General features: G+C 37.4%; 1 protein-coding gene across 2 annotated transcripts in view; it reads right to left on the bottom strand.

Moving 5' to 3' along the window:
- ncanb (neurocan b) overlaps positions 1 to 23434 on the bottom strand; it is a 93053-nt gene that overhangs the window by 18285 nt on the left and 51334 nt on the right. Inside the window, exons 9-10 of one of the 2 annotated variants that reach the window (XM_060880076.1) lie at positions 17901 to 18014; positions 3394 to 3507 (exon numbers count right to left, since the gene is read on the bottom strand). In XM_060880076.1, the coding sequence (XP_060736059.1) occupies positions 3394 to 3507; positions 17901 to 18014 (228 nt within the window). Of the gene's footprint in view, positions 1 to 3393; positions 3508 to 17900; positions 18018 to 23434 lie in introns of both variants that reach the window. The other variant, XM_060880068.1, reaches the window with a different exon arrangement.

Genomic DNA, 23434 nt, shown 5'->3' on the forward strand with positions numbered 1-23434 from the left:
TCTCAATTATTTGCATATCTGGGTCTCCATCTCAGTCCTGTTCCTTCCAATCTGCTATTCAATCATCGTCTTTTAAACAAACGCACAAAGACAATGGCTTGTATGATGTCATCCAGCATGTGAAGCCAAAACTTTAATTAATGACAGTCCCTTGAAAGGCATTTGAAACTGTAACAGGTGAAATCTTAATGCTGTTAGTGAACTATGCAACTATTTTCCAGAGTGGTGTGTCAACAAACGGCCTGCTAATACACTTAACCATCTTTAATCCTTAAGTCAACAAACACCTGTGCAAAGACTTAAGTAAATAAATCTTTCATCAGCTGTCACTCAAAGTGACACTTTCGTTTATTTTTCTGGATTAAGTGTATATGTTAGCACTGTGTATATGAACCTTATTTAGTAATGAGTACTGTGCTGATACAGTAGACTGTTCTGAGAGCTGAACACATGTACAGAGAACTGAACATGAAAAAATGTACACCTCCTCATTTGTCAAATCAGTCAATCATGTGGCATGATTGTTAATGATCATATCAAACATTCAAATAGGGGGAAAAAGCTGCATTAAAATAGTCTCAAAACTTTACACAGAATGCTGCAAAAAACATACAACAGCAAAAACAGCTTCAAAGGAGAAAGGCCAGTTGTCAGAAAGGCTACGGTAACTCAAAACCTCTTTACAACAGTGGTGAGCAGAAAAGCATCTAAGAATGCACTGATCCTTGAGGTGAATGGAATACAACAGCAGAAAACCACATTGTGGTGGGCAATTGTGGTGATCTGTAATCCATAATGTCCACAATCACACTGAAAATAGACAGGTGAAGATTGGGGAAACATCATCTGAACTGACAAATGGCTGATGTGTCTAATAGCATCATTACATTGCACTGTACTGTATATAAGATTATAGTAAGGATTGCTGAGAATATTCCTTAACATAAACACCCAGGAGATTTGTACCTTGCATATTTATTTAAGCAAACACAAACACACACACGCATGCATGCATGCACACACACACACACACACACACACAAACACACACACACACTTGCCTTCTCTGTATATTGTTTATCCTAACACTTCAACAGTACCTCAAATGCCTATAGGCAATCCTGTTTTCTGAATATGCATGTTTGTGTGGCAGTGAGCATTCAGAAGTCCAGTGTACACAGTGGGAAAGATGGGCTCAGTAAGCCAGAAGCTGAATTAATAACTTATCAGACTCGCATAACAGCACAAAGGGATTTCATACATTTACTCAAGTTCATCTCTTCACTAAATGAATATTGTATTGCAAGAGAGAGAGAGAGAGAGAGAGAGAGAGAGAGAGAGAGAGAGAGAGAGAGGGAGAGGCAGTTTTATCCATAGCATGAAATATGTTTTTGAGAAATAAACAGTATTCATTCAATAGCTTTGGGATTAATTAACTTCTATAGCTGTTTTTCCCCTAACATCCGATTGCTATTTTATTGTATGTGACTAATACCTCTAGGAGCACATAAAATAAATTCTTTGTATTTCCCTGTACTTTTCCTCTAGTAAATTCTTTCAGTTATTGAATTGAATAGTTTATTCTTCATTCGGGTGGTGGGGAGGTAGGGGGTGGGGGTGTGGACAGAATTAGCCAGGTATGCTTTGAGCTGCTACAGAAGTTGCTTTTGCTGAAGTAAGCAAAAGAAAGGAAAAAAAAAAATCACAGCTCATGCCACCAAAAATCCTTCAGGGTATTCCAGCTAGTAAAACAGCAATTTGTGTTTGTGAATGTTCAGTAACATTACGAAAGGACACCTTCTAACTCACCCATTTAACATAATGAATAAATATAAATAAAGTCAGCATTTAGAGTGCGGTTTAAATTTATTACCTCATTGGTCCACACAACATTTCTCATGCGAGTGAGTGTATTTATAGAGCCATGAACACAATATGTTTCCCAAAAGACTGTAATTAAAGCAACACTATCTCACATGTGCTGGGAGCCAGACTGGAGTTAGCTGGCCTCTAAAGCATCGTGGTCACTTGTCAAGTTTGGCAATGGGAAACTTATTGACTCTGGTCTCCATGGAAACTGGAAGGTCTTGCTGAGGGAGGCGTGTTTGAAAAGACCAACGCCATTTGTAAGATAGCAGGCAAGCTTTGAGTCATATTACATGAGAGACCATGGGAGCTAGTAAATTAACCTGACATGGGAACATGGCATCTCTTTGATTATTCTAATCAAAGGGGAATGCCTGTTTGTATATTTAGCACATCACCCATGAAACAACACCAAACTGTTTCTTCTCAGCTCAAATTCCAATGTGTCCAAATAAAATAAAAGTATTGTTCTACATTTTGTTGCACAATAGCAATCTATACATCCAGCAGTTTGGTAACAATTGTGCAGCTTAGCAAGCTTAGTACCAATAAATGTCTGTAAATATTTAGATGAGTATCGTTTTTATACATAAGTATAATATCCATGAGAACTGCTGTACAATAAAGCAATGGGCTTTAAAAGGAGGATAATAATGCATACATTTGCATATTCAAAAACAGCAATCTCAGTCTTGTACATTGTAACACTAACATTTTCTCTTATCCATATTTCTGCTTCTCCTGTACAGCATGTCAGTCTTTAAAAATTCATCAGGCTGCTTTATGAAGGAGGCAGAATGGACATAACCGCCCCCACAATGTCCTGCTGCTCCAACTCAACCATGAAGACTCTACCACAGCAGGCTGCTTTCTAATACAATTTCCAAAAAATGAAGAGTATTTGTGTGTGGGATAGGGACTGCAGTAGGGGTTCTTTCTCCTCTAATCTGTGTTTATACTCCCTGTCTATGTGTGTGAACTGGGGGCCCTGACTTGAATCAAGTAATCAATTAAAGGCACCTTTTTCGACCAAAAGAGTAATCATATGGACCACTATACCGCCTTCCTTTCCATTATACTCATTAACTTTGTCGAAATCTTTCTCTCTTTCTTTGTCTCTCTCCAGAGGAAAATATCACCTCAATGTGCCTAACAATGATGTTGTAGAGTATTTCACACACACACAGAGACACACACACACACAAATACACACATAAATACACACAAACAAAACACACACACAATAACATTTTGCTTTTTTAAAATGAAGAAATAAGCTTGCACTTTTTTATTGCTGTTATAAAATAGAATTGAATGTGTATAACAGAGAATAACAAGAGAATAAAAAGATAAAGAGAATAAATCAATAAAAAGAGAATAACAACTATTCATGTGTGTCAAGAATTGCAATCACTTAGCAAAAGAATTGTAGACAAAGATTTTCTACACAGTAAATATCAGCTATGGACAGTCTCCATGTGTGTTTGCTTGTGTCTTTGAGTGGGAGTGAGTGCACTATTTAATTACCTTTTTCACACGTGGCTCCTCCATAGCTGGGTAAACACAGGCATACAAAAGAGTTGATCTCATCAATGCAGGTGCCTCCATTCTGACATGGATTTGACTGACATTCATCGATATCTGACAAAGAAATGAAAACAAAGAAATCAAAACTTCAGGTAAACGTATTGGATAAAAGACTCTTATAAGTGAATGTGAGTGTACAGACACATAATTTCTTGCTTTTCAGATGACTTTTACTGAACAAACTGTTTACGGATAAAGCGCTTTATTCAGAATTACTTTAATAAATGGACCTGCAGGCCTAAAGGTCTACAATATCTGTGTGCAAAGTAGTCAGTCACTTAAATACAGGAACATTTTTCAGATCCTTCATTAATTCATTAAGTCATGATTGTGGTCCATGATTGCCTAGAACACTTTATATAAGCATTGCACTATCAAGGCTTATTGTTTTGCTCAAGCTGTAATTGCCATTGAAGTTGACATTTTAAGTTTTGCTTTTCAGTCCGTTCATTTAGTGTCTGGAACAATGGCATAAACCTGGGCCTATAATATGTTACTGATTTCATATGATAACAAATGAGTGCCTTATAACAGCAGACTATGACCTCAGGCTTTCTCTCATTTACACTTAATCATGTCAATAAGTGGTACATCAACTAAACAGTAATGAGTGATATCAAAAGCATTTAGATTCAACAATTAGGCATCGATTAAGATTTCTGAGAATAAGTAGGACATAAGATGAATATTATTCATCTCTCTCTTATCTCTAGATTTATAGGTCTATAAATATATTGACCATACTTCTTGGGTAATCTGCAATTTTTTACCCAGAACAATTTCTTTAGATAAATATCTAATCCTATGCCTAATCCTCAATGTACAAAGGAAAACCTTTTAATCTTGCTGTTTACAAATTAATGTTAGCCTTGATTTAATTTATTTTTCTTTATTGATAAGTAAATGGCCACATAATGTCTAATTGTTTAATTATAATGAGCATCAAATTAAATGCAATTTACTCATACACACATTAAAATGAATACATGAACTGTATAAACGAATGAAGGAATACATGAATAAAACAATAACTAACTAACAAACAAACAAAACAAAAAAAACAAAACAAAAAAAAAAAAACATTTTTCCCCCACAATGTAGCTGTGAATGGATTAAAAGGATTTTATTTATTTATATTACATTAAATATAAACCCCACAACTATGCCCGGGACAAAACTGAGAGGTAGTAAATGTAATATACTGTAATAAATCATTAAGGTATATGATGTGAGCTCCAGTGTAATAATCTATCTTAGAGACAGGACTTTCTTAATCCTACTCGTGCAGTTATTATAGCTTTTTTGTACATGCCTGTATTTTTTTAACAAATTTCATTATTATTATTCTTTTTTTTTTTTTTATAAAATGACGAATTAAATCAATTATTACTGATTTAAATCATCACGACTTGGACCTTGCAGTTTTTAAGGAGGATGCATAAACATGGCCTTTGTTTGTCTTGAAAGCTTCACATCTGAATGCTCACATGTCCACATAAAAGATGAAGTCTCCTGCTTGCACAAATCTTTTGCACAGGATTTCATAGGATCTTATTCCTTAGGGCTTGATATACAACACTATTGAAAACTAATGTCCTGTAAACCTTTTTGGCAAGATTAATGATTAATGATCAATAAATATGTAAATATCATCCATTTAGGATGCTAGCTATTCATTTTGAATAGTGTACTCATATTCAATTATGTGAAGGTAAAGGTAAAAAATGAAAAAAATGTAACAGTGTTTGGAAATTTGGTACCCTTTAAGAGATGCCTACCCACACACCCCAAAAGTTCAAATGGTCTGCTTGCCAATAACTGTACTTTTCTTGCGGATTTTAGACCGTAGGGAAAAATCAATTTCAGCACAGCTCGTATATGGGAGCCATTAGCCTACACAACATCTGAAGCTATATCTCATGGGCTGTGAGGTAAAGCCAAAGGTGAAAACCCACTGGATCATCTGTTTTTTTTGCCTGGAGACTGAATTTTCCCTGCTTGTCCAATGAACTTCATATAGTTAAGAGGAATGTGCAAGGATGAAAGCTGTACTCTCTCATAATGGCACGCTGCAGCAGCAGGAGATAGCTGAGAGTCAAAGAACCAGCTAATTTAATGCAGTGCAGGTGTAACATGTCTAGACAGACAATCCATGGATCACGGACAAGGAATTATGCCGCCAATCTACAGTATGTGTGTTCTCTATTTAATCAGAGAACACCATGCAGTGAAAAAGAGCGCATCTTTCATTTCTCCACTGCACCACAACACATCCACATACGAGTTATAAGTTCATAATCACATTCTCAATTCTTAATACAATACAAGACTGCTGAAACACGTTATTCAGTTTTAAACGGTTCTTCTATCATGTGGCAAGTTAGGGTTCTGCAGCGTCACAGCAAATAGAAAGTAAAGATGAAGCCTTTATTTGTCACATATTCATTAAAGCAAATCATTGGAATCAGAGCACAGGGTCAGCAATGATACAGAGCCCCGGGAACAGAGAGGGTTAAGAGCCTTGCTCAAGGGTCCTAAAGTGGCAGCTTGGTAGTCCTAAGGGCTCAAACGTCTGACCTTCTTATTAGCAGCCCTGAGCCTTATACAGTAGTAACGCAATCCTGTTTAGCCACCACTACATCTCATGAAACTCAACCATATTCTGCCATTCTGTTATTTTCAATTTATTTGAGATCTTAGAAATACAGTACAACTAAGATGCATGATTTTACCAGCATTTTACCTATTTGTCAGGGTATTTTCTTTATTAAACATTGGCATATTATGGCTTGTATTTTTTTCTTCATATTTTCCAATGCCAAAACAATGCTACACCAATTTCTGACTTCTAACATCAAGAGTAAGCACTACAAGATCCTGACTGTGTTAAAAATGCAAAATAAAAATAATTGTGTTTATATCAGTGTTTTCCTCTTGCTAGGCAGTCAAAATTTCTTTTAGAATATGCTACTATTTAGAGTTTCACCTAGACAACAAGGTTACATTCAGTTTTCTCCAATATGCTAAACTTCAGCTCTGATTCTGATTTCTGTTCACTGTTGTACATGACACTAAGATGCTTATTTATCTGAAAATAAATATTTTTATATGAACTATTCTGCATAAATCATGTGTCCAGGAATGATATGGAACACTGAAGATTTTAAGATTTTAATGAAGATTTTAACGATCCTGGAAAACCACGATACAACCATGAGATCAAATGGTAAGTAACATACTGTAGGACATTAAAAATAGAATATTTCAAAGCCTTAAAGTCTCTCTGAATGTGTGTGCCATGAGATTAATCTGAGCGGTGGAGAACGATGCGGCACAACCCACGTTATAACATTCTATTTCATAATTAGCTTGCAGTAGCATTTTCTACAATAAGTCTTATATGCAAGAGCTTTAAAATTTTTCTCAGAATTAAATGGTGCAAGAGAAAATGCTTGAACATTTCTATTGTATAAAGGAGTAGGCTAATTATGTAAACATCACTAACACTCCAACTTTACCAAAGAAAATAACAGTGCAGCTTGGAGTAAGACTTCTGTCACAGTGGACATGGTGTATTTTGCATCTATGTGGACATATAATGACAATACACATCCTAGTATAGAATTATGAACATTTTAAACAGTCTTAATAGTGGAATATGATATAAAAAGTGAGTAAATAAATAAATAAATAAATAAATAAACTATATAATAAACTATAAATCAAGATTCCTTACTAAATTCCGTGAACTTAAATGTCTCACTATACACACCTGTGGAAATGTACATCTCTATCTACCATCCTTCAGACCTCATGATGCTCATCTTTACCCACTTTTTTACCACAATTATGTGGTCATGCAAAAAGCACCAACACTGTCACCAAGTTGCTGATGGCATTGCTGCTGTGTGGATGACATTCCATCAGGATGAATTAGCTTGTGGGAACATGGCAACCTGCCTCGTGCCTCATACAACAACAACAATCTTCCAGAATGTTGACATCAACAAAGAACTGATGACAGTTTTTGAAGACAGTAGACATGTTGTCTATTACATTATTGACAGGTATTGAGGAAATAGCACTTACAAACTCATCTATTTTATTTTAGATTCTCTACCTTCCTTGAAATAACGAAGCAATTGTGTGCATCAATTTTTCCAAACCTATCCTCTAAAAGCACTCACATTTCTCTAGAGCCAGTGTAGCAAGCAAATTCACTGACAGTTCCATGGTTTGGTATGGCAGCTACACCATACCAGACTGCAAAGTCCTGCAGAGGGTAATGAAATCAGCCCCTCACATCATTGGGTCACTGCCTCCACTCAGCTCCGACATCTATAAGAAATGCTGTAAGAGGAAGGAGAGCAGTATCATCAATGACCCTTTGCACCCCAGACCAGACCTCTTCTCATTGCTGCCATTCGGCAAATAATAATAGAGTTTTTGGTCAAGTACCAATCAGTAAAAGAACAGTTTCAACCCCAAACCTTCAGAAATCTAAAGCTGCCTCAGATGAATTATTTGCTCTAATATGTCAATTAGCATGTTTTCATATTTCATTATTAAGTGTATTAACTGTATATCCCTTTATGAAGTGTGTGTACTAGTTTCTCTCTTAGTATGGCTTAAACCTTTTTCTTGTTTAATATCCTTTTTTTTACCTTTACCGTTACTGTTTAATCGTTATCAGTGTCTCTTGTAATATACTGTAATATCCTGAAGAAGTGGATTTCATTTCAGTACAAGTCTGTGAAATTAAAGCGAGCTTTGTCTTTTGCGTTTGAGGAAAACAATCTATGATTACTAAATAAACAGACATAGTAATCACCAAAAACTGCTGAAGATGCACAGCCCCTCACTTATGCAACACTTCTCCAGCATCACTACAAGCTGTTCCAAATAAGGGTCTGTTGTAAAAACAAGCTGAGTAAGACATGAAGCATTGTGCAATATAAAGGGAGAAGCACTTCTGGCTGAATATTTAGAAAAACAAGTGTCCTTTACATTAGCTGCAAGTAGCAACAGCTCCAGACAAATTGTGGCCATGATTGGGCTGAAAACATCTGTAGGCACTGCACAAGAGAAATATGTAAAAGCAGCCCTGGCCGTTGAACTACATCCCAGAGAGCAACAGCCTATCATCAACTTTCTGAGCAGGGACACATTTCTCAGTGCCTCATGCAGGTCTTGGTGCCTGAAGTTGGGTCTTTCATTTCACGGTCTTCAGATTTATCCTTTCAATTTCACTGGCTGCCAAGGCACTTGTAAACAAGTAGCCATATAAAATGTAAACAGCCCCCATCTCTACTAAATGAGACCTCAAATGCAATCAAGAATTTCACTGACATTTCTCTACGCAGGATTTCTTCTGGGTTTAGAGTCCACTCGGTGGGTTCTAATAAAGCGCTAAAACTTTGTGAGGCAAAAATAATAGATCAATATGATCACACACACAAAAAAAAATCTTTTGAAAGAACACAGAAAGCTCCATGGGATTACATTCTATCAGCCAGTGCTGCTGGGTTCAAATGCTGATGATTAAAAATGTAAACGCTCCTGACAGAGGCAGGCAGAGCTCACTTGCTATGCAGTGGCTGTCTGCAGTCTTCTCTTGGCTGTCAGCCTTGTCCTACCATCAGTGAAAGCTATCAAAGAGCGTCTCTTCTTGTCCTTCTTATAACACAAGCAACAGTATTGACCACATGGCCTAATGCTGATGTGGGGTGCACTGATTCACCAAAGGTCTTCTCAGGCCATAAAAAAAGAAAAGAGTGGGACAGTAAAAAAAAAAAAATCTTTTCATCTGGACATTTATATTCTATTCCAAACATTTTATAAGTGCCCTTAGAACCTGTGCTGACTGCTCAAACATTTTCTATTGACTTTGGATTTTTAGAACTGCATTTGTAAAGCTGCACATAAAGAGTCAAATAGAATTCTGTAAACATACTAATAAATCAAATCAGGTCGGAAAGATTTGTCAGCAGCGATGGAGTTCTGGGAATGCTCTAAATCCTGACACAGTATTTCTATTATTTAGCATTTATTATTTTGCTTTTGAAGGACAAATTGATCTCTTTGAGGATGGCTCGTGTGTCCCGTTGATGCTGATTGCTTTCAGTGTAATTGCTTTGGCAAGCTGAGAATAGGTTTTTCAATGAAATTGGCTATGAATTTTAGCTAGAATCAGAAGTGTCAGAGGGAGGATGGGATGTGCGAGAGAGGTGACAAGCGCTCAGCGGTGATAGGTCTCATGTTGCGTCTTGCTCAGATGAAATTCTTTGTAAATATTACTATGCAATTAGTGTTCCTCAGTAAACAAGGCACTAAGAATAACTATCGTTCCCGAGTAAAAACAATCATAAACAGTCAAAAACAATCATAAACAAATCGATTCTGCACTAGCCTTCCTGCTGCAGTCTCTGTTCTGAGATTCCTCTTTTATAACACCTGTATGCTTACACTGAGATAACAGAGCAGTAAGGACACTAGGGAACTAGAAGTCAATGCTTCTTGTGACTTGATTAATTAAAGGCCTTAGAAATGCCAGCAATAGAATTCTCACATCACAATGGATGGAAAAAGGGCAAGCCTGAAGTTGAGGATTGAAAGCAGAAGTGTCTCAAAGATCTGCACTCCTGTGATAGACAAAACATTTGTACAGCCACAATCCATTATATTACTTTTATATTGCTTATATTGCTTAACAAAACTGTCGGATACTGTCCAAGTCAAAGACTGATACTCTTGAATCAGAAAAGTTTGATCACTACTTTGATCAGTTACTTACAGAGCTTTATAAAGTGCAAGAGTTTAAAGAGTGCCTAACAAGAGACCTTAAGTTGTAATGTACTGCAATGACAACTATTCACACCTACTCCATTTGGTCGAGGCTGATTGTATTTACTGACATTTGGCTGATTTTAGAAATAAGTTTAGTAGTGAGGCAATAATGCTAAAATTGCACATAGCATTAAGACCTCAAACATAAATACACACTTAAGTGTTGTGAGAATTCTAACAGTCCCTTGAGTTTGTGCTCATGTGGCAGTTTGCCAAAACCAGAGGAATGTCTAAGTTACATGAGATTTTGACCATTTTCCTGATCCTTCTTCTGATTGATTCTTCTTATCTGCTCAAGCATGGAGTCTGTTGCTAACGTGTGACAGCTTGTAACTACAGTTTGTATTGAAATTTGAGCTAAAATAGCCTAAAAAAACTATTGTATGCCATTCAAGGCCTTATAAAAATGCACAAATATAACACTATTAATTAAATCATAGCAGCACCAAGAAACACATAAACATGGATAAGAGGAAAAATGATTTCGTAAAGATGTAAAACCACCCGAAAAACTAGCACAACCCCAGGATTTTAAATTAGGAATTCAGGAATTCTCACAGTTGAAGCAGTGGTCACGCTGGTGTATTGCCCTTCATATGAGAGTCTGAAGGCAAGTGCTGGACAGGTTCCAAGAAATCATTGGCTTCACTCAGAGAGAGCAGCTCTGGAGGTTAGAGCCAACCATGGTTGTGGTTTTAAACCAGACAGGCACAGGATGCTGTTGACATGGCTAGTGCAACAACTCAGGGAGCATTTCAGAGCCTAATGAGCAGACGTGTCACAACTTCTCAAACTGTTGCTTCTCTGATCTGACAGGCCCTCTGTTCTCTGCATGGTAGGGTGAGGTCAAGCTTGCTGACTTTCGTTGCTGTCTTCGTTACTGTCTTCAACAGCATGTGCGTGTTTGAGTGTGTAAAAAAAAAGGGGGGGGTGACGCCAGAGACTGATACAAACACAACATGCCATAAGAGATTTGAAGTGATTTAGGAAGCTATGCTGAAACCAAACAAAACAAATATGAAATCACATGGAAAACAACAAAACATTTTCACTCTTGACAACTTATTTTGAATATAGTTCACTCCTGGGTGTAAGGATTCCAGAGTGTCTTGCCATATAGAAGCTAGGCTATTTATCTAGTCTATTGTACTAGAATAATAATTCTCATGGTTATTTCATGAGAAGAATAACATAACTCAGAAGGCATCATAAGAGCTAATCACAGATTGGGTTCATTCGAGGTGTGCTTAAAATGAGCTATCAGGCAACACTTGTGGGCCTGTAATGTAGAGCAGATAACTGAGGAGTCTGGAGGAGGTACAGCTTCATTGCCCTTTCTACCTCACTAATTATTAACAACGTAATTACAAAAAAGCTGTTTTGTGGCAAACCATTTTGTATCAAACCATTTTTCCCCCTTTCTACGTATTCAGTTGTAATTGAAGCAAAATAATTTTTTTTTACAGAGCCATTATACCATAGCATACATACATATTTTTTACAATGCAGATTAATGCATTTATTAATCTTAGTAAATTACCTTAATACTCTGTGAAAGAAATTTTGGCATTCTTTCCAATTTTTTTATAGAGTCACTAACAGAGTTTGTAATTTACTGAAGGACGGCACAAACAACAGCGGCACTCACTCACTCACTCATTTTCTACCGCTTATCCGAAGTACCTCGGGTCACGGGGAGCCTGTGCCTATCTCAGGCGTCATCGGGCATCAAGGCAGGATACACCCTGGACGGTGTGCCAACCCATCGCGGGGCACACACGCACTCTCATTCACTCACGCAATCACACACTACGGACAATTTTCCAGAGATGCCAATCAACCTACCATGCATGTCTTTGGACCGGGGGAGGAAACCGGAGTACCCGGAGGAAACCCCCGAGGCACGGGGAGAAGATGCAAACTCCACACACACAAGGCGGAGGTGGGAATCAAACCCCCAACCCTGGAGGTGTGAGGCGAACGTGCTAACCACTAAGCCACCGTGCCCCCCCCAACAGCAGCATTCATACATCAAATAATCATAACACTTTTTTTGTTAAGATTATGGAATCCATATTTTCTCCAAGACAGTACAGACACTTGTTGGATAATAAAGACTTCATGGAAACTATGTTTGTCTCCACATACACAGTGTGTGACAATGATTTTTGTTTCATTTATGGTTTATTTAGCTGCCACAGAGATTAAAAACACAAGCATCATCAGAGCACATGTCTTACATTAGGAAAATCTGAGAAACATTGGAACCTTTTCCTTATTGCTGTAGGGAACTTGGGAAGTTCTTAACAGTGCTTCTGCATAAAAAATTCCTTCCACATCCCCAAAACATGTCAGTAATTGGATCAGCTCTGCTACTTAGCCCTTAGGTGTGAATGTGTGTGCAATGAGCCTTGTGATGGATTGCTGTATGATCCATGATGTACTATTTCATCTTCAAGCCCACGTTTCTTAGGATAGGCTCTGAATCCAAAGAGCAGTATAAAGTTCAAAAACTGTTTATTAATACATGAATAAATAAATGAATGACTGAACAATGGCATCAAGGATGATGCAGGGCAAATGATGTGTAGCATCTTTACATTACTAAGTTTGATTTCATGTATAGGAAACTTCATGGACCAGCATGAGAAGAGACACCGCTTATATAAACCATTGTGCTTTCACACATGAAGAAATGGCAGAAAACTCAACAGTTTGAGTTACACATGTTTTCATCCTATAGCAAACGAGGCTTGTTCTTGTCCTTTAATGGTGTCGCTAATAATTTTGCCACTAAATCTGGAATCAGATGATTGTGAGCATTACTCACTTACAGTTGAAGGTATTTTTAGCCCAGAGATTACCAAACAAACTTACTAATAAAGCAGCCTGCATGCATCATTCAAATGAAATTAGGAGACTGGCGTCAGTGCATAGAAGCCAGGGAATGGAGATATGGGAATGGAAATAGCTTCATATTCAGTGCTTCATCTGGAAATCTATAAAATGTGGAGTATATTACCTTATGCTGCCTGTCTATAAATTAATTTTGTGAGTTTACCTGAGAGGTATGACAAGTTAGGGGTGGAAGAAATATACTGTACTCTGGTGAAGGCAATGAAATGAATTTTGCCAGAGAAAAAGACCAGAGAGCCACAGGGCTGCTTTCACCTCATCTGTGCTGCATATAGCAATTTCCATTCAACTTCTGTGCAAAATAACAACAAGCCGGCATGGAAGAGGAGCTGCAAGAAGAAAAGAAAATCGAGTTCTGCAGCAAAAATGAGAAAATGCAGTGAAAGAAGCAGTTTTCCAGCTTAGTAAATGGGCTGAGTTCATATGAGAGATGAGTCATTCTGAAAAGAAACAAACATTCTCAAGCTGATCCTGTTTCAGCATTTAATGAAAACAGTTTAGATTAGATTCACATTAATATTAGACTTAACGAAGAAAAATAGCAAAGAAATGAATAACTTGTGATGAAGTTGGAAATTAAAGAAGTTGGTATTAAAATAGTTCTATCCACATCAGAAACGGTTTGACTACAATGTAGATTATTGTACATTTTTAGATTTTATACTGTGTAAGATAAGATTTTAGAGTGAATATATTTACATTTGTTGTTGCTAAAAAATGACAGTAAAAGTTACATTCAGTGTTTTATAACTGAACAGTCATAACAGTCATACTTATAAACTCTGAGTTGAAAAATATGCTTTGGTGTTTTATGTTGCACACATGCAGTGTAGTTGCCTTGATAAATTATATAAACTTATTGTTTTTTTATTCTATAAGAGGATACAGATTGGGAAGTCCTTGGGAAGATGCTTGGAAGGATTGACTGTTTGAGAAAATTTCTAAGAATGCCCCCAAAAATTGCGTAATGGAGTCAGATAATAAATTTGTACTCAAAAGTGAGGCAAAATCTGAATCTGATTATGCTACACGCAAATATTTGCCTTTAATTACACAATCAAATTATGAGAATCTGTATTAAGTTTGTAATTATCTGTGAGATTTGGATTAGGATAGTGTAAAAGACAAACAGAAATGATAAAGAGAGATAGGGAATGTTAGATGCTAAAGGTGACCCTGCCAACCTTCTCTCAAATACCCCCAGCCCACCTCCCCTCCCAACCCCATTATTGGTGAATGCAGTTAACTACATGAACAAGGCCATCTAATAACATTCCCTGGCTTGTTGCTGACCCAGACCACTGCATAATGACTGTGCATCAGCACCTGTCATTTCCCCTGAAGGCACAGTTAAACTGATGGATAACATCTGCATTTCTTTTTCCATTGTCTCTAAGCACCAATAGGCTTGTTGAGATATTTTTTGGCAGGACAACACAGTAACTCTCAGGTAACTTAATTTGGTTTCCTCTCAGACAACGCTGATTTGTTGACCCAAACTCAATAAATAGTGACTGCAGCTTAACATAGTTTCCTCTGTGAAGTAACAAATGCCATGAGAAGAAGGAGTGTATGTTGGCTTAAATGAGCCATTCTTTAAATTCAGCATATCACTGAGGATTCCTATTCCTGTATATTCCGATTACCTCACGTGTTTCCATCCTGGAATTTTTTACTGTTTTACCGACAGCCTGATCCAGGGGAAACAGGCCCTGTCCCTGTGGACACTGTTTGATTACCTCATAAATATTTCAGCTGCATAGTAGTAAGGTACTTTATGCATTATGCAGGAATCCTAAACACCTCTTCTCAAATAATCGCTGAGCACAACTTAGCAAAACCTAGGGAAATCCCCTGAGAATAGCATGCTTGGTTTAGTGTATTTTACTGTGAAGAAAGAAAGAAATAATGAAGGAAAGAGGGAAAGAAAAAAGAAAGAAAGAAAGTGGAATAAGTGGAATCTCTTACCACTGTCACATCAATTGTGGTCAAGCATTTGTGCTAATATGCAATTAACCTACTTGCTACTCTACCAAGAATCAAGAAAAGCTAATTATAGATTCCAGTAGACATTTTTATCTATCTATCTATCTATCTATCTATCTATCTATTTATCTATCTATCTATCTATCTATCTATCTATCTATCTATCTATCTATCTATCGTATGGGATGGAATATCCTTGGAGGGTCGCATTGAACAACAGTACTCTTAGTGCTGTTCGGTACTAGGATGAAATCAGGAGTCAGTGTGAACTCTGATGCATGACAATACTCAGTCTCATGTGGCCAGAATGTATAGGCAATTTCCCGATGACAAACACATTGAAAGCCATTGACTGGCCCTCACATTCCCCAGGCCTTGAGAACCTTTGGAAAGTTATTTATCAGAGCATCCAAAGACACCACAGTAGCACCACAGATGGTCCAGGAGTTCCCTGATGCCCTAATCCAGGTATGGAAGTAGATCTCTAGCACATCATTTGCCATCAGGAGTGTATGCCCAGATTTTGTCAAGAGTGCATACAGGCAAGTGAGGACTATACACACACTACTGACTTATACTGTGAGCTGCCATGATGAAATTCATGCAAGGTGGATCGGCCTGTAATTTAAAAAATTCACTTTGTTTTTCAGTGTGATTTTGAATCGAGCCCTCAATAGGTTGATGATTTTGGCTTCCATTGACTATTATCGTTTTTAAACAAATGTATTGCAGAATGTTTACAAGTAAAGATTTAGATTTGGAATATTGCATTCATTGAGAAATATATGAGATTTCATTCATATATATCTCACACTTTGAACCATAGATATCAATAAGCCCATACTCTGATTTTCAAATGTCATTTTCAGTGTGAAGTAGTTAGCATAATTAATGGCACACGCAGTTTAATAGATAGAGTGTCCCTTTGGCCTTTATTAGTTAACATAATGTAAGTATTGGTTGTGCAACTGCTGTTTTAAGGGATTGATAATAATCACCCATGATAATGAAGCCTTGGTGCCTTTTGGAGCACAGCTGTGACCTCTGACCTCAAAGCATGTGCACAATTACACATTTACACACATTTTTGCTTCATTTATACTGTGATGTTATGGATTTGCTGAGCTTGAGCTGTGGCAATAATATGCTGTGTGCCTGAGGTCAGTCAGAATATTCTCACTTTTTGTACAAATTAACAGATAAAATGACAACTGTATCAGGTCTTAGGACAAGTTTAGTAGTTATTTCTAATCATGCTATCAAATGACAAAGAATGTTCCTCCTTCTTATTCTATTTCACTGATCCTTTTTGCCAGAACATAAATGATATCAAAATTGACCTTTTTCTTTTTTGTTGCTCATTCATATCACTAGTTGTACTGTGCATAATTCAAAAGCATCAATCATATTATTCGTTGTATTTACTTAATCTTCTGTCAAAATGCAATATCTCTAAACATCGTGTAATGTTTCGGTACATAACCATGCATGCACACGTTAGAACTAATCTAATGTCAAACATCATGAAGTGAACTTTACAAAGAAAAATACGTTCTATTTTTAGATATCCATTTTGGGATTATACCCAGTTTGTATTATCACTGACCAGCTTTAGTCTCATGTTTAATTCTTCCACCAGTTTTCTAACTCAGGAAGTAATGTATATCTTATGGGGGTATGTGGTAGCCTAGTGATTAAGGTGTTGGGCTACCAATCGGAAGGTTGTGAGTTTGATCCCAGGTCCACCCAACTGCCACTGCTGGGCCCCTGAGCAAGCCCCTTAACCCTCAATTGCTCAGTTGTACAAAAATGAGATAATGTAAGTCTCTCTGGATGAGGGCGTCTGCCAAATGATGTAAATGTCAATATCTTTAGAATTAGGTTGGGAATAGTCAGTTTAAAACTAATGTTCCGTAGCATTCACGCTGCACATTAAAAGAATGGGTGGTGTAAGTATAAACAAAAAGAATGAACGAAAAAAGAAATTGATGTTAAGAATCAATATATGATCTTTAACTGTGAACTTGTGCAAGGTGAACATTTGGTTTACAATGAGTTTATATCCATGAATCGACAAGAGACTTAAGACCATTTGATCAGATGTGAGTCCTGTTGATTAATACCATGCCATAGTTCTCTCTAATGACAGCTAGGGGATTACCAAAGAAGATCAATCTATATATCTTATGGGTGTGTAGGTTGCACCACCCTTTCTACACTCTGAACAGCTGTCCATAGTCACAGAGAGACAGCAGTGTTGTATAATGACAGTGTAGTCACTTTGGGGCTTATAAGAGTCATCAAGCCAAAAGAGGATAAAGTTAGTAAAGGATAGAGTTTATGTAAAAGTAAATCTGTTAACCCTTACAGATTCATGTACCTCTTGGGTCCTCACTTTATTTGCCACACACTGATTTTGTCGTTATAATCAATCTCCTGTGATCTAACAAGAAAATTCCAAGTGAAAAGTGCCAAGAGTGAAGAATGGACAAAATAAGCTACTTGCTACATTATCCACTAAAGGTAGCACTGGCTGCATTGTCTGCATTGGTATAATTTGTGTAATTACCAGCATCAGCAGTACTCATCAACATCTCCAGATACCAGACAACACCAGACAACCTTCCTTCAGAGTTTGTTTTTATTTCACTCAACCCCTGACCTTGAATTGTGATCTTTGCACTCATTTGTTCGCTCACCGATCTCACAGCTCTCTCCGTAGTATCCCAGAGGGCAGAGGCAGCTGTAACCTTCTCCTTCTCTCAAGCAGCTCCCCCCATGCAGACACGGGTTCGTCTGGCAAGGCTCCTCCTCTGCTGAAGAGAGAACACAAAGGACAAAAAACATTACAAAGAAAATAATGTGAAGAAATTGCTGAATTGCTTAAATGCTGAATTAGTTTAAAGAATTAAACAATCCTTGCATAAAATCACTGCTTAGCTTAGACGTTTACACATAATCTGCCTTGCACAGAGGCTTTTCTCAAGTACAGATTTTTTTTATTTATATTTGGTTAAAAGATGTATCTGGGAGAGTGTAGGTGTTTTTTGAGCACACTCACCATAACCAAATATATGACTCTCACTCACAATCAAAGGTGAGTCATTTGATTTGCTGTGTTGTTGAGAATATACAGTACTGTAAGTCGCTTTGGCTAAATAATAAGAGGCATGTGTGAAAATACTATGACACTCACATGCTAAAACAGGGGTGTCCTATCTTATCTGAAATCTACTGTTATCTAGTGTCGGTTTAGGTTTCATCACAAACAATCTGCAGTGATGCCTGATTTTACTGACAGCAAAGAGCAACTGAATAAACATGTGAAATCAGGTGCGGAATGGGACAAAACCTGCACTCAAAACGGCCCTTTCTGGATAAGTTCAGAAATCCCTGTTCTAAAATGTAGCTATCTACCTAATAGGGGTGTAACATAATGACACTGTAAGTGTCTGTTTATTGCTCCAATAAGCATGTTGTCTTTAATTTAGACACAAAGTGGGTATGATCTATTATATCATGTGGCAGCTGGTTTCCATAAAAAAACAGCAACAATAAAAACAAACAAACAAACAAAAACACTGACATTTGTAGACATCAACATTAAGTTTTGGCATTTTTCCAGTGTTTCATATTCAATATCAATAAGCATGATCATGGGTATAAGCAGCAGGACTAAGATCTAGCCATACAGGAGAGAAATAGCAGGTCCATACATGTTTTCTCTTTCTGGCATTACTCAGAATGGCAGAGGGGAGTCCAGGCACATGACTTTCAGCATGGTGACAGATCGGCATGAATTTGTTGTCGGCACCCTGCTTATCATGATGGATGCTCCCTGGGGAAGGACAATGTGATCCAGCTCTTCCCACTTCACTGATGTGCTCGACTCTCATAAATTATCCACTCATCGCCTTGTGGTGCCACACACCGCTGTCTGCTTTTATGCTGCAATTTTGAAGTATTCGCATGTGGTGTAACTGTGAAATGGCTGCTTTATGTGTTATATGGGGTCAGCGAATAATGAGAAATGTAACAAATTAATTGTCATAATTATGACCACAATAGGAGGAAACATTACAAGGACAATGGCCCAGTGGATGTCTCGCACACTCTCTCTTGGCTTGTTCTGGAAAATTGATTAAGTGCTGTTGCATAATCCATTTGTAGCCCACACTGCATCTCACACTGCATAGCCTACATTATAATTCCGGGCTCATGTAATGATATATAGCCAGGAGGATAAATCCCAGCATAAACCAGAAAGAACAGTATGCGGCATCTTGCCACAAGCTAAGACATTCAGACTGACCCTGTAAAGAGTTGATCTGCCTGCAAAAATGTGTTCTGTTTTGCTCTTTTTGAAATCGATAAGCTATGAATCTATGAAAAACAAGCAAAACGACATTTTGTTATCACGCAGATGGATTTGGTAACTGACTGTGCAGAAATGGACTGGGTGCACGGGGGAGTCTGATGAGGACAGGAACGAGGTCAAATATCAGCGTGTTCAGACTAAACATATGAACCTAATGTATAAATCTTACACAGTACACACCAATTTGTTGAGCAGGACTAGCATGCAATTTTGTTGGTGTAAAATATCAGTTAAAAAAAAACTTCACCATCCGCTTCATTAGACTCACAGCCGTGTCAATATTTAGCATAACAGCAAGATTGTGAGTATGAGACTGCTTTAATACAACAGTTAAAAAAAAATAAGAAATGAAAAGTGATTAAGCAACATTTCAGACACAATATAGCCAAACATTCTGCTTATTTTTGCTCTGCTAGTTGAAATAGCTCCTGTAGAAGCCGCACTCACTTTATGTCAGCTAGCTCAATCACACAGATTTGTACATTCCTATCAATCAAGCTTCCAGTGAAATTGATGTCCTTTTCATCTGCATCTGATGAGCTTTCAGATTTTAAGTCAAAAGTTACATCAAGAAATGTATCATTTGCCATGTCCAATGATATCACTAACACTATTGCAGTAATCATTTTAAATTAGGAAGTGGAATTTTATTTGGTGAACACAGACAAGCAGAGGGATAAAAACACATCCCAGTGTGCTTAAAAATAAATATCATCACTCATGGACTGCTGTGCAACCATTCAAATTAGTGGACCAGAACTAACTGTTGAAAGTTGTTGAAGATGTGCATTTCAAGTACATAGATGATGGACTTATTCAAGCGAAAAATTGAAGTGTAGAATGTTGGACACTTCATGCACTCAACGGTTGCAGTTTTGCTTAATCTTCAAATAGCCAACACGACTCTGGTAGAAAAGACATCTAACCAATGGCTCAATGGCTTCAGTCCATGTTGTATGATTTTTTTTGTTCAACATTTAAAAAAATTCACCGTATTCTTCTTAAGCTAGTGGCATTGCATTACATCTGTTTGATGTCATTTATCATCGACTGGGAAATTACTTATACTTCTGGCAGATTCCATAAATGGATGGAATGATTTACAGCAGCTTCTAATTGGCCAAATGTCAAAAATAGGACTTAATTTTCCATCATTCAAAGTAAATTCTAGAGACTGTTGTGCAGAAAAATCCTTATAGATCATTAGTTTATGAACTAATTGATTATGTATTATGCTGCTGTCACCTGATTGGTTGAAATGGTAACTACATAAATGTATAAAGGTATTCCTAATAAAAAAGTTGTATGTGATGGTACCTTAAGATGTGTTGGTCCTTAAAACTTATCACTACACTTTGAAGGTTCCCCACTATAAAAGTTATTTGATTCACCCTTAAAAGCCTTTGATTCACAAGTCTGGTGTAGACCTGTTTTGGGATTTTTAACAGGGATTAAGTTGCATTTAGAAATAGTTCTACCCAACAGTGAAAGTGTTATCTCAATCCTAACATTATTTCCCTTTACAATTTTCACAACTGCTTGAAGGCTAGTGTGGTAATATGTGCATATTATAGTCTTTTGTCATATGGATCAATCAATCATTCATCCATTCCACAGTAAATCACTTTGACTCACTCACAATATCCATTTTCACAGCAAAGGTGTTTAGCCATTTATTTTCAAATTGTTCTTTGGGGGAAGAGAATATCATTATAAGAGAAATTTAACAGATGAGCACACAGCTAGTGACACAAAGGTGCCCTGAGGACTTCAGTGAAATAAGCACCAATGCCTTTTATGAAGCAGCAATGATATTCCCTCAAAAGGCAGCTGGCAAATTTGTATTCTAAGAGTAGGTCATAGCCATACTTCTGGTTCACTCTGCCCAGTTTAATGAGTCTTTCCCAGACCTGATCACACACTCCTTCACTCACATAATCATTCTTCTCACAGAGCATGACCACAGTGGCAGAGTTCAAGGGCTTCCTATCATTGTTATGATGAAATAGACTCTTCATTGCCTACTTGAGTGCATTTTTTTTTTCTCCTAAAATCCTGTCAAATGGATAATTCTGTAAGTGGACAGATTGCTCTCAACATTAAGTGGGGTTTGGTGCAAGCTGCAGAGGAATAAGACATTGATTCAATTTTCAAACAATTAGTCATGACTTATTGCTTACAAATGAGATTGGGTTCGGTTCTCTAAGCAGTGGATGATGTGTAAAATACACATATAATCAATATTCCATTAATTAAAACACAAACTAGCTCACTGTATCCCATTAAATAAAATTAACCACGACTGAACCACAGCTCTCTTTTCAAATAAAGATTAGTTGTTAATGAAGAGAAAAGTGATATACTGTATGTGTATCATCGCATACTGTATCATGTAAGAATATAAAAAAAATGAGAAAATAAATATAAATAGGTATAAAATGAAGGTAGCAGAGACAGGAAGATATAACAACAGTGATTTCTGCTTTAGGTCATTGGCTTATTAACTTCACAGTGTTCTTAAAATAATCCTGCTTCAACAATTATGCTATGTCCTTTTATGTTTTATGTTATGTTATGTTATGTTGTCCTTCATTAGTTCTGTGATTTAAACTAACAGCAAAAAGAAATTTCAGTGTATTGCCCATCACTGAATGAAACTTCCAGTAACACAATAATTTGGCTACATAACATTAACTTCAGGGGGGCACGGTGGCTTAGTGGTTAGCACGTTCACCTCACACCTCCAGGGTTGGGGGTTCGATTCCCGCCTCCGCCTTGTGTGTGTGGAGTTTGCATGTTCTCCGCGTGCCTCGGGGGTTTCCTCTGGGTACTCCGGTGTCCTCCCCCAGTCCAAAGACATGCATGGTAGGTTGATTGGCATCTCTGGAAAAATTGTCCGTAGTGTGTGATTGCGTGAGTGAATGAGAGTGTGTGTGTGTGTGCCCTGTGATGGGTTGGCACTCCGTCCAGGGTGAATCCTGCCTTGATGCCTGATGACGCCTGAGATAGGCACAGGCTCCCCGTGACCCGAGGTAGTTCGGATTAGCAGTAGAAGATGAATGAATGAATGAACATTAACTTCAACATTCCCTGTCTATTTAACCAATGGGCATGTGGTAGTGGTTTAGGACTTTTACACTGATTAGATGTGTTATACACAGGTAACCCCAAAAAGCTCCTCTCTACAGACAGATCCCATTTTTCCTACCAGCCTGAATCGTTTTCTGGTCTATAAGTGTGTCACATATGATTTAATGTATCACATTTTATACCACGCTCTCAAATCACAGCACAGGAAGGTATATTTTCTAAGTAAACAGAAATAATAACAAATGAGCCTTTAGAACTAGTATATCTCCTGACTTGCAGCACTTGATGCTCTGATCTGATCTGTGGCTATGAGACTCAAAGTCATATTGGAAACATATTAACAAACTGCTGGTATCAATAGTTAAGACCAAACATTGACATACATCTTGGCTAAAGATATTCAGTTTTTTTTTTTAACATAATTCCACACAATTCATGTTACCACACATTTCTTTTGGCAAATCTGCAAAATTAGGGCATCTACTTTGTTCATCTCAGAGGTCATTTGACAACAATTGATTATAGACAAATGTTTAGTTTGGTTCAGTTTAGTTCAGGTTTAGTTTACTTTATCAGAATCCCAGCTGTTTACACAAATTTGCCTGTATTTTAACAGTTTAAAATTCTGGGAAACTTTTAAATGCTACCGATTGGCTCTCACTCACTCATTTTCTACCGCTTATCCGAACTACCTCGGGTCATGGGGAGCCTGTGCCTATCTCAGGCGTCATCGGGCATCAAGGCAGGATACACCCTGGACGGAGT

Source organism: Tachysurus vachellii, chromosome 1, assembly GCF_030014155.1.
Source record: "Tachysurus vachellii isolate PV-2020 chromosome 1, HZAU_Pvac_v1, whole genome shotgun sequence".
Lineage (NCBI taxonomy): Eukaryota > Metazoa > Chordata > Actinopteri > Siluriformes > Bagridae > Tachysurus > Tachysurus vachellii.